Below are 12,936 nucleotides of genomic sequence, written 5' to 3'. Positions count from 1 at the left end.
GAAGAAGAGAAGGATCTGTTCATTATAAAGATGTTTACAAAGAAGTAGGAAAAGACTGCGTCCTGGGGGAGACGGATGGACATGTAATGAAACAAAATAACCATGGATAATGTTATTGCTTTGTCTGGAATGTTTCACAGTATTTCATAAAGCGTATCTTGCATTTATTCAGTTATTTATGTTTTTATTGCTCAAAAAGATCTTTGAAAACATGCATTCTTCCTGTACCTCCGTATAGGGGAGCGTCGCTCGTCTCCATGGAAAATGCGAAATGATATGTCCATGGGAGATAATGTTGATGGACCAGCCCTCATGCAAAATAAACCTTTAAAATGCATACACGAGTCGTGTTTCTGTGCATTATAAGTTATTTATACGTAAAGTGTATACGTTTAAGATAAGATTTAAGATAAACATTTTTAACGTTTTTGAAACAGCATTAAACTACCAGGGTCCAGTAGAAGCCTAATCAAGGGGGGGTTTGGGGGTCACCTTGGGGGGTTATCTGATGTGATCTGGTGAATTGTATAGGACGTCCGTTGCCATTATTAGAATACAGTGAATAAACAAATGACATACCACTATCCACCAAAACATTGAGACTATAGACACAGGTGAGCAAATGGAGCTTTAAACACACAGGACGCGTGAGGACAGGCCTGTGCCGTCAGTTACACAGGAGGAAATCGAAAGTTGCATATGTAACTACGGTTCTATGAATCCCGGACAACTGCCAGGAGGGCGGAGCTGAAGCACTGAACGTTCCCTGAGCATGTGTTCCCTGAGCATATGTTCCCCGTACTGCAGCCTCACACAGAAGCACAGCCTACAATTCCTCTGCAACGCCATCATAGCAACTGGATGGAATAGTTTAGTGTTTTGCTTCAGAGCATGTGTCATGTGTGGACGTCACACAGGCTGAACAGTTTTAGCTCCAGCTCAGCACAGATGTCTGTCCAGGGACAAAACATCAGCAGCAAGCTCATCCTGAAAGTTATTTTCTGTTAGGCTATTGCATTTGAAAACCTTTTAACACTTGATAAAGCAAGTAAAATCCACTCTGTCTGGTCTGCATTTGTCCAAATTGCAATTAAAAGCCAACTCTGAACTGCCCAATTTATCATAATATTATAATTTATTATGTTGTTAAAGTACCAATAACTAAACAAAACTATTTTAAGAATGTAATACTTTTCTTTGATTGTATTTTTAATTTTATAAAAATGTGGGATAATTCAGAAATAAATTAAAGCATCCATGGACTTGAAGAAAACATTTTTTTATTGAAAGACATAGGTTTTGCTTGACTAAAACACTATTTGGATCGATCTGTCTACACTAACTCCATCTTTTCCAAATTAAAAGTAAACGAAAGTAAATAAATGTTTTGGAACATGGATACATTCAATTAAAAACAAACCAACAAAAAATACAATTTTAGATGTAATGTTTTTAGCAACTCATTACTTTTTTTTTACTTTATTTATTTTGACGGCCCCCCACAGTCCCTAAATATCCTTGCTCCGCCCCTGCATCATCGTCCTGCTCTTCTGCAGATCAGCTCGAGGCTCTAGAAAACACTTAAGGCTGCAAACTACTGACGATTTCTGTTGCATTTATGAAAACATGATTTAGACATAAGAAGTTCAACCTCTCGTGCCGTCAGCTCCACAGAGCTGCATCAGCTGGACACATCTCACATTTTGTTTAATTCACTTATTTTCCCGGTTTCTCATTGAATACGAGCCCGATTTCCATCATCTAAATACCATTTTTCCCCTTAATTGAATGATGATTTGTAGAATACATATGCAGATCAAAACGGTTTCCAGCTGTGTCCCTGATCCGTCTGTTTAAACTGGCTTGTGGAGCTGCCCCTGCCCATCACTTAAGTCCTAGAGTTAGTTTTGATCCAATAACGCCCAGTGCCTTACGCAGGGGCCAAGGGAACGACAAAAGAGCTGGTCCAGCTTCATTCACTACGTTCACTACACGCAAAGGGGAAGTTACGTTGTGTAGTACCCATTTTTTGTGGGTGTATTGTGATTTTCCAAAAGCATGAGACAGATGTTTTAATGCCTTTTTCATTCATCATGTTCTACCGCTTGTTCCCGTCAGGCTCGCGTGTGACTGGAGCCTATTCCAGTAACTTTGGGCCTTAGTCGGGGTACACCCTGGACAGTGGCCAGCTCGTCGAAGGGGTTAACATGGCTTAACGAGCTGACATCAGGCGTTTACCCCATAAAGCCACCCAGCACACAGAAAGGTCGGGTAAATCACCTGCTCCATCACGTGATATCAATTTCACACATGGGGGAGAACATTTTTCAAAGGGAAAGCGTCTGGACGTGATATATGTCAGTGAGGTCTGCTCTACATTGCTGGTGATATGTGCACAGCAGTCATACATGGAGTGGAAGAGGAGTTGTGTGAGTAGAAATGCTGTGTGTGTGTCTGCTTCCACTGTTAAAATGCTGCGTGGAGCATTTGAGGTCAGAGCATCAGTATGCAGCGACAGAGGAGCGGGTGGGCTTAAAACATCAGCGTTTGTTCGTATAAAAGTAAAACGCTTCAGTCTGGAATATGTACTTAAAACACAACACACGTTTCAAAATCAGAGTTTGAGAAAGATTTGAAAGCCGAGGGAGCGGGTTCTGTTAGAGGCACGTTACAATGTGGTGTGGAGTTGAAGTTTGTATCCATAACTTACCATTTTGAGGTCTAGTAAGAGATCGGATGTTGCCTTCATCTGGCACTGAAAAATAAAACAAATAAATGCATGACCAACAGTTACTGAGGAGTCACCTCGTTGTCCAACTCTAAACATTTAGCTTTTTCTTTAGCTACAAAGTTATTTCATTTGTGTTCTTCTACCAGGTAAGGGCTAGCGTGTCATTATGAATCGGCTGTAAAATTAACCACTAAACACTTCATAATCTACTATATACTCTATAATATTTTTAGCTAACCTCCAAAGTAATAAATACAATTATAAAACAACGTTGCTGTATGCTTACACAATCACACAAGAATGTATTTTATATATTTTTAAGTTAAGTACATTTGTGAACTTGAACTTTACATAAACGTGTGGGCCTTGCTATGGACTTTAAAATCTTAAAAATGGTATTGGCTCAAAAATAAATACAAAAATATAAGACTACACAGAACAATAAGACTGCACTGATTATTCATCAAACTAAATCCAAAAGACTTTCAAGCAAACGGAAATGAAAATAGGCTAAACATAGGAATAACAGTGCAGAACGAGGACAGTAGTCTGATGACAATAGGGGAAACCAATACAACAAAGCACTATCTAATCTAACTAGAGCGGACCGCAATGCATCATGGGATACTCCAATAGGTTTTCATTACTGTGCAATTTATCTTAAATAATGTTTTTCATTTTATAAGGTCAATTTTTCCGTTGGATGAGCAGATGGTGGACAGAAGATGAGAAGAGGAGAATACAAAGTGACGGGGGCCATCAAAGTCAATATAAAACAATACTGGATTATATAGAACGAAAGCAATTTGACTAGATAGTGTTTTTGATAGCCTATTTAAAGGTGCACCGTGCAACTTTTCTGGTGAAAGATCTCCATGGATGGTGTTGCTTTGTCGGGATGTTCCACACTATTGTATTATGCATTTCAATCTTATGAGCCAAGTAACAGGTCAGATCTGTGAAGAGGCTCAAAGTAAGAGGTCATTTAATACATTTAAGATGGATCATTTGAATGCCATGCTTTTAGGTGCCACCGAGTGAAAAGATTGAAGATATTTGAAATGGAATATTTTTGAAAGAAAACTCCTGAAAAACCGCTTGTGTCTGGTCTGGCTGAAACATCACGAAGAAATGTTAAGACAGCGTAACAATCTTAAACCGGGCAACACGCTTAGACTGACACTGGTTCATACTAAGGACAAGAGGCCAAAACAGAGTTAATTCTATCCAGTGAAGAAGGATACAATAAGTGTATTGATCCGTTTGACAACCCTAGTACAATCAACCCTCTATTTACAACAATATCATCAAACATTGGTCAAATGAGAGATCAAGCTAAATGCTAGACGGTACATAACAGCTGTGGAGAAGAGTCAGGCAGATCATAAAAGGGTTAGAACGGAACATAACTGCTCCAGGCAATGTCACAAGGTTGAAAATGACTTTTGGATCTGAATCTATTATGACGTGATGTGTGTAAAAACATTGGATCCTTGTTCAAAAAAACGACGTTCTCTACCAATAGCTCCTCTTTACGGTTCCGTTTCATCCGATCCTGCATCATTAGACTCAGATTGTCTTGCTCTATGCAGCTCCAGCGCTGTTGGTCTTTATTAGGGGCTCAGGCAGGTCTTTTACCCCGCAGACACACAGCGCTGCCCTCCTGCACCGCCCCCGGACCGCCCCCTGTCCCCGACTCTTCGGACACGCTTCATTTCAGCCCATTTCATCTTATCTCTCCCAATCCTCTGTTCAGCCAGCAGAGCAGCAAGCCACACAAGCACCTGTACAAACACGTCCTGGTTTAGACCTGGTGTAGTTGTGGTTTAGAGCTGGTTTAATTCTTATATACACCAAGCTTTATGGGTAAGCATTTGTCCTGGTTTAGACCTGGTGTAGTTGTGGTTTAGAGCTGGTTTAACTCTTATATACACTAGGCTTTATGGGTAAGCATTTGTCCTGGTTTAGACCTGGTGTAGTTGTGGTTTAGAGCTGGTTTAACTCTTATATACACCAGGCTTTATGGGTAAGCATTTGTCCTGGGTTAGACCTGGTGTAGCTGTGCTTTAGAACTGGTTTAACTCTTATATACACCAGGCTTTATGGGTAAGCATTTGTCCTGGTTTAGACCTGGTGTAGTTATGCTTTAGAACTGGTTTAACTCTTATATACACCAGGCTTTATGGGTAAGCATTTGTCCTGGTTTAGACCTGGTGCAGTTGTGCTTTAGAACTGGTTTAACTCTTATATACACCAGGCTTTATGGGTAAGCATTTGTCCTGGTTTAGACCTGGTGCAGTTGTGCTTTAGAACTGGTTTAATTCTTCTATACACCTGGCTTTATGGGTAAGCATTTGTCCTGGTTTAGACCTGGTGCAGTTGTGCTTTAGAACTGGTTTAATTCTTCTATACACCTGGCTTTATGGGTAAGCATTTGTCCTGGTTTAGACCTGGTGCAGTTGTGGTTTAGAACTGGTTTAATTCTTCTATACACCTGGCTTTATGGGTAAGCATTTGTCCTGGTTTAGACCTGGTGCAGTTGTGCTTTAGAACTGGTTTAATTCTTCTATACACCTGGCTTTATGGGTAAGCATTTGTCCTGGTTTAGACCTGGTGCAGTTGTGCTTTAGAACTGGTTTAATTCTTCTATACACCTGGCTTTATGGGTAAGCATTTGTCCTGGTTTAGTATTGGTAGTATTGGACTTATTTTAGATCCAGGTTATAAAAATTACACCTAATTTAGTAATGGTTTAGACCCGGTTTAGTCCAAGTTTCAGCCTAGTTTCAACTTGGGAAATTCTTTTAATTGTATAGTACTGGTTTAATACTAGTTTACTCATGGTTTTTCAATTCAATTATGTCCTTGTATTAACCCTTGTTTGGTCCATAGTTTATTCCTGGTTTAGTCCAGATTTAATCTTGGTTTAGTGCGGGGGTTATTGTTAGCTCAGTCCTGATTTAGTACCCATTTAATTCTAGTTTTTACATGGCTAGGCATTACATTTGAATTCTTTAGACCTTTAGTTCTGGTTTAGTACCTGGTCCTAGTCCTAGATTAGTCTTAACTCAGTACTGGTCCTAGTCCTAGATTAGTCTTAACTCAGTACTGGTCCTAGATTAGTCTTAACTCAGTATTGGTCCTGGATTAGTCTTAACTCAGTACTGGTCCTAGTCCTAGATTAGTCTTAACTCAGTACTGGTCCTAGTCCTAGATTAGTCTTAACTCAGTATTGGTCCTGGATTAGTCTTAACTCAGTACTGGTCCTAGTCCTAGATTAGTCTTAACTCAGTACTGGTCCTAGTCCTAGATTAGTCTTAACTCAGTACTGGTCCTACATTAGTCTTAACTCAGTACTGGTCCTAGTCCTAGATTAGTATTAACTCAGTACTGGTCCTAGTCCTAGATTAGTCTTAACTCAGTACTGGTCCTAGATTAGTCTTAACTCAGTACTGGTCCTAGTCCTAGATTAGTCTTAACTCAGTACTGGTCCTACATTAGTCTTAACTCAGTACTGGTCCTAGTCCTACATTAGTCTTAACTCAGTACTGGTCCTAGTCCTAGATTAGTCTTAACTCAGTACTGGTCCTAGATTAGTCTTAACTCAGTACTGGTCCTAGTCCTAGATTAGTCTTAACTCAGTACTGGTCCTACATTAGTCTTAACTCAGTACTGGTCCTAGTCCTAGATTAGTCTTAACTCAGTACTGGTCCTAGTCCTAGATTAGTCTTAACTCAGTACTGGTCCTAGTCCTAGATTAGTCTTAGTTTAGTACTGGTCCTAGATTAGTCTTAACTCAGTACTGGTCCTAGTCCTAGATTAGTCTTAGTTTAGTACTGGTCCTAGATTAGTCTTAACTCAGTACTGGTCCTAGATTAGTCTTAACTCAGTACTGGTCCTACATTAGTCTTAACTCAGTACTGGTCCTAGTCCTAGATTAGTCTTAACTCAGTACTGGTCCTAGTCCTAGATTAGTCTTAGCTCAGTACTGGTCCTACATTAGTCTTAACTCAGTACTGGTCCTAGTCCTAGATTAGTCTTAACTCAGTACTGGTCCTAGTCCTAGATTAGTCTTAACTCAGTACTGGTCCTAGATTAGTCTTAACTCAGTACTGGTCCTAGATTAGTCTTAACTCAGTACTGGTCCTAGTCCTACATTAGTCTTAACTCAGTACTGGTCCTAGTCCTAGATTAGTCTTAACTCAGTACTGGTCCTAGTCCTACATTAGTCTTAACTCAGTACTGGTCCTAGTCCTACATTAGTCTTAACTCAGTACTGGTCCTAGTCCTAGATTAGTCTTAACTCAGTACTGGTCCTAGTCCTACATTAGTCTTAACTCAGTACTGGTCCTACATTAGTCTTAACTCAGTACTGGTCCTTCATTAGTCTTAACTCAGTACTGGTTCAGTCCTGGTTTAGCCCTAGTTTGGCCCTAGTCCTTTAATTCTGGTTAAGTTCTGGTTTAGTTCTACATAAACTGACTAATATTTTTTCTTGGAACAGAAAAATAAATTGGATTATATTCTAGTTGTGGTTCAGCACTATTTTTCCTTCCAAAACTCTCATATTTACAGTTCAGTGCTGGATTCTCAGAAACTCGACTTGACTGAAAAGGTTTGCTCTGGATATTGACCTGCTGCGTCTGAGCAAATAGTCTGTTGACTTTGAGTTTAGCAAAATCTCCACTGGAAATGTTCACGAGAGACGCTTTATGGATCCGACTGAACTTGAAGTACATTTATAGAAATGTACAACACTTAAAGTCAGAGTTTGAATCGTTAAATTAAAATGGTAAATAAAGCATATATTTGTAGTAAAGCAGCTGTGCTCATAGGCTGTGTTCAGCAGCAGTTAATGGCAACGTGATGCCAACACGACGTCTGATTGAGTTTGAATTTAGAAGTTATACAGTAATTATTTCTGTTTTGCTTTGGCTGGAACATTCCACAGTGAGGCATTAAACATCTATGCCCACAGAGATGAGCAAGTGCACCTTCAGACCAAGTTAAAAGCCAGATCTGTGGAGAGGCGACCTCACGCTCATGTTTTGAGCAACAAAAACGATAGAATTGAATAAATGCAAGATTGATAAGTTTAATGCCCTAATGCGGAACATTACACATTAGAACATTTCTTACTGTTATTCCCCCTGATGAGTTTGTAATCACTTTTCACAAATGTTGAGGAATGTTGACAATAATTAACATGTATTATGCTATAAGTGGTTTAGGGATGATATAAAGACACAGTTTTTACTTTATTACAGTCCATGTGAGTTAAGTCCACCACTTTCTATACTTCTTTTTAATAATCGAGCAACTAAAATACCAAAATATGTTGAATTCCTAATATTGCATTCTTGGTTAAGGACCATTAGGAAAATGATTCAAAGCCAGTATCTAAACTATTATTCATGATGTTTTATTCATCATGTGCCATTCCAAAGCCTCAACATAAGACTTCCTGGCTCAGGCTGAAACTCCTCACACAAAGAACGTGGAAAAATGGGACTAAAATTCCCCGCTGCAGACAGTGAGGGTTAGTCCGGGTTAATACAAGGAAATCAGGCTTTTGGTCGTGTTCAGCTGTGCACAGGGAGCTGGAGACTAAAGGAAGGTTTCTTCTTTATTTACACACAAGCGCGCTCGCCTGATCCAGTCTGGAGGAGGCCCCTGGGTTTAAAGGGTCAAAGGTGGACTCCCTGCAGACTGTGGATAATGGTCTCTGAATCACAACAAAGAAACACGTTGATAAGAGTTGTATGATCGCTGTCTGCAATGGGAATTATGGTGAGATTAAGAGTCAAACGATCTGGAGAGAAAATAAGAATAAAGAAAACTGTATAGTATTCTTTTTAGCTTCATTCATATGTTTTATTGTAGTTTTTTCATCCAAAAATGTCATTCTTGCGAACATTTAGATTTCAAAGTCACACATGCACCACGGTGAAGTAAAGAATGTACATACACCGAAACAAGCTCAGGCTGGACCAGAGAGGCGGTTTCCTTAGGACAGCATTTCTGTCCCAAGTGGAGACACTACACATGACATATTATTTATTTATATATATATATATATATATATATATATATATATATATATATATATATATATATATATATTATTTTCTACATCATTTAACCAACGTTTTGTAAAAGGTGTAGGGCATAAATAAGGAGCAGACTGTAAAAAAGAGGCATTCAGAACATGTGCTGAAAAGCAAAGTTTATCTAACGTAGAATAGACAACAACAGCACATGAGCTTTCAAACCATGAATTCATTGTGGCTCAGAGGTTTTGTTCATCTACAAAGCTAAAGCAGAGAACAGGAGAAACAGCTCATGGAGGCAAGTGTCTGCTAAAGGGAAGACTGACTTTCACTTTCTACAAAGATGAGTCTGGCTCGCTCAGTGGGTTGAGACTCTGGACTTCAGGGTCGTAACTGGAGCTCGATCGGGAGCAAAGCGTTTTTCATCTTGGTTTTTGTCACTAAGTGTTTTAAATCAGAACACTCAATGCTACCACCTCTGCTGTTCTGTGGAGGGAGGAGCTCTCTGAGAAGGCAACAAGGCCATGGTCTCTCTTTGCCTTTGGAGGGTTCATTCAGGCTGATATTATGTGGTTTTAGTGCCCCCAATACTGTATTTTCTGTACATAGAGTAACGCCCCCTCCCTTTCTTTTTGGGCTAAGCCTCGGATGTTTAGAATGTCTGGCTCCGCCCCTGCCGTAGATAACCAGACATTGTTAACAAATATTTGCACTCTTGTTTATTGTATTTTTATTTAGTTATTTATTTATGTTATATGTGTGTGTGCATGTGGGGTGTTTCTTTCATTCATGTATTGTTTTTGTTTTGTTTTTTCTTGTTATTGTTGTTATTGTTGCTGTTCCTGTTTATTGTCTTTATTGTACAGTATATGTAAAATAAAATAAAAATTATGAGATGAATAAAGCTCTAAAGACAAAAAAAAAAAAAAAAAAATTCTTCAAATCTCAAGTAAGAACCAAATATATATGATAGGACATTTCCTGTAATAGCGGTTTCTATTTTAACAGTCTGTTTAAAAAGATGAACTCAGGACAAACTAGGAAGGGCACAGTCTGGAGCCGCCCAGAATCGCATTTCAGGGATTGTTACCCATATGAATCAAAAACGTCAAAATCTGCACTAATATATATATAGAGTCCATCCGTAAAGCCAGACTAGTAGATTACTGGCAATTGTTTAATAAAGTTTGGACGTCTTACCCAGGTCCATGCTCTTTGAGGCTCTGTGGTTGTCCTTCAGATTCCCATCACTGTAGAACGGAGGCGTCTGAAACTCTCTGAAAAACAAACAAACAGTCCTGGTTTAGACTTTATTACGCCTGAATTAAGATCATTTTTTAAAGTCGTGGTTTAGTCACAGCACCACCCTAGTTTTGATCAAATAGATTGTATTTACTTAAAGCTTAGACCCACATTTTCTTTTATTATACTCTTTGGACATGATGGTTTAGAATCAGAAACAGTTTATTGCCATTGTCAATGAACAGAATTCACAAACATAGGAACTTAAACTTAAAATTATAAAACAACCTATATAAGTCTTGTTCTACCCATTGCATTGTCCTGTAATTACCCAAAACGACTCCTGGGCCAGTCCTGGTTCAGTCCCTGGTCTAATTCTGTTCTAATACTGTCCCCGTCTTATTTTATGTGTAAAACAACAAAAACGATCAAAGCCCTTTTATTTTAAAAGCCTCGGAAAAACCCCGGCACGTTGCATCAGCTAAACAAACGCGATTTCACGTTCACACCGGGTGCCGCATCATTCGATTTCCTGCACTCCAGATGGCAAGGCTTTGCTAAAACAATAGAGCAGTGTCTTTAGAAAAAAAATGGTTTGGACTTGGAGCGCACTAAACAAATGGGATGAACATATTCCGGCTCAAAAACAGACCGCAAAAGAGCGTAATGTTTAAAAGGTGCATTTAAAACCGGGATTTGTGTGCAGGGGAAAAACTAGGGCACTGTTGTGTAAAAAGAAAAACATATTAGAAAACTACAAAAGTGCAAGATCCAAGAAAAGGTTTGTAAGCAGTTGTAGCTCCAACTGCAAATAATTATAATGTATATTTACACTGCGTGACAAAAACAAAGGTGTCACAGATGAATTAGCTTGGATTACGGCACGCATTCGGTGTGGCAAAGTTTCAAGAAGCTTCTGCAGCACCGGAGACGGGGATGTGAGGACGATGGTCAAGTCAGGACGGATGAGAGCAGTCAGGACCACCTTCTTAAATGAGACGTGAACCGTACACGTTTTGGTCAGTGACAACCCGTGTGGCTCAGGGGAGAAACACGAGAGCGACGGGCAGAGAGGAGGAAAGGTGTGGAACTGCTGGAGATGCTCTGTGGAACGGCCATTTTACAACCGCCTGCTCTGCTCGTCTGTCGCCTTTATCAATTGTGCATTTTTGGAAGACATTAATAAGAGGAGAGAAAAGTGGTTGTCCTGCTCGTCTGCACAGAAACCTGCTGCTTGGACGTGGTCTGCCGTCCGCGGGTGACATATGTGTTGGTCGCGTCAGCTCAACATTGTCCATGTCGATGTCCATGATGACACGGGGCCCTCTCTCCAGTCAATGGGGTTAAGCGCTGTACTCTGTGGTGGCCTATCCAGTGTAAGCTCGTGAATCCTGGCTTTGTCATCTTGGAAGAAGAAATCATTGATGGAATAACATGCATCAGTTGGGTTTGAATACCATGTTGCAGCTGGAAGACAATCACCCATTCAGCAATTATCCAATAGGAGACTTGGACCTCTTGAATCCAGACGGTGACTTTTGTTTATTTTAATTTTTTCACAATCAAACTGTTTTTTTATTGTAACCTCTGATTATATGGATGCCTTTATTTTGTTGATATTTTAATATTTTACAATTATTATTTATTGTTTTATGTTCCTTTTTTTAAATTATTATTTAGTTCACTTACAATACAATACTACACTGGCAATACACCTTTTTGTGTTCCTGGTTGTGATTCATTCTAGTTTTAATTTAGTCCTTGTTTAGTCCTAATCCTTCTTTATTATGTTTTTCATCAGCACATTTTAATATCCATTCTGTTTTACCAATATTTTTCCATGTAATTGCCTTGTATCGTGTATTTGCATTGAGAAAGTACATTCAAAACTATACCGCTATAGACATATTTGCAATGCAATGGACCAAAAGACATTACAATAGCCTGTTTTTATGGTGAACCCACAGACATATACGTCGTTCATATATGACCCCCTGTACCATAATTACTAGTGCTAAATGCAAATGAGCTCCTGCAATTAGACGATATGGCTTCAATAATTCATATATTCTAATGGGCCTATATTAGCTATAACAACTACAGTAATGAGCGCCCTTTATCTCACAGCACAAACGAGTGTATTAGCAGAGTGGTTAACCGCAATGGATAAATGTGGGGTCTGGCACAAATAGTTGTGGTTTAGGTCTTTTTTAGGTCTTTTTATTTGCCCATAGGCTTTTCTAGACGGGTACGAAAGCGTGGTTTTAGTCCTGGTTTTACCCAGATTAAACTGAACAGTTAAGAACTTCTTTGGGTCCTGGTTCAGCCATGGTTTAGTCGTCATTTAGGCTTGGTTTAGTCCCGTTTAAACTCGTTCCGCTTTTTAATGGTCATCTGTACAGTGCAGTCCTAATGCTTTGATCTGACCTGAACTTTTTAGTCATTTTTTAGTAAATGCTTTAATAATAACATTTTACTTGCAGTGCGGAGGACTCCTGTTTTAGTCCTGCTTAAACGACCAGTAATAATGCTAAATTGACTTTCAACCATGTTCTGACGTTGTTCCCTCATCAAAAACATACCTGGAGTTTCATTTAGCTTCATTCACAATTGTTTTGATGATAACCGGTTAGAAAGTCCTCTCCCCTCCGAGCGTCAGAAGCACTCCACAATAACGGATGTTTTCTCGATCTCTGCAGTTTTTTAAGTCCATATATATAATCGCCAGACTCGCCCTGTGAATTTCTCTTGTCTAATCACAATCTCTACAACTGTCCCTGAGAACTTCCAGTCGTTTCATTTAGTCCCTTTGGAAACAGAAGAGAGCCAATTGTAATTTTGTTTTTTATTTTACTTTTTTGGAGATGTCAAACAAAAGGTACTCAAGAGCATGTTTAAAGGCTAATAACAATA

At 39.2% G+C, this 12,936-nt stretch overlaps 1 protein-coding gene across 1 annotated transcript in view; it reads right to left on the bottom strand.

Annotated features, from left to right (window-relative positions):
* Positions 1-12,936, bottom strand: part of pard3ba (par-3 family cell polarity regulator beta a) — a 263,992-nt gene that overhangs the window by 135,723 nt on the left and 115,333 nt on the right. Inside the window, exons 16-17 of the mRNA XM_072443180.1 lie at positions 9,982-10,058; positions 2,711-2,755 (exon numbers count right to left, since the gene is read on the bottom strand). Coding sequence (XP_072299281.1) covers positions 2,711-2,755; positions 9,982-10,058 — 122 coding nt within the window. The remainder of the gene's footprint in view (positions 1-2,710; positions 2,756-9,981; positions 10,059-12,936) is intronic.

The sequence above is a fragment of the Eucyclogobius newberryi genome, unplaced genomic scaffold (genome assembly GCF_026437365.1).
Source record: "Eucyclogobius newberryi isolate DKJ021-1_F unplaced genomic scaffold, fEucNew1.0.hap1 SCAF_1, whole genome shotgun sequence".
NCBI lineage: Eukaryota > Metazoa > Chordata > Actinopteri > Gobiiformes > Gobiidae > Eucyclogobius > Eucyclogobius newberryi.
Note: the sequence above shows the minus strand (reverse complement) of the source record. Positions and strands in the feature narration are given on the sequence as shown.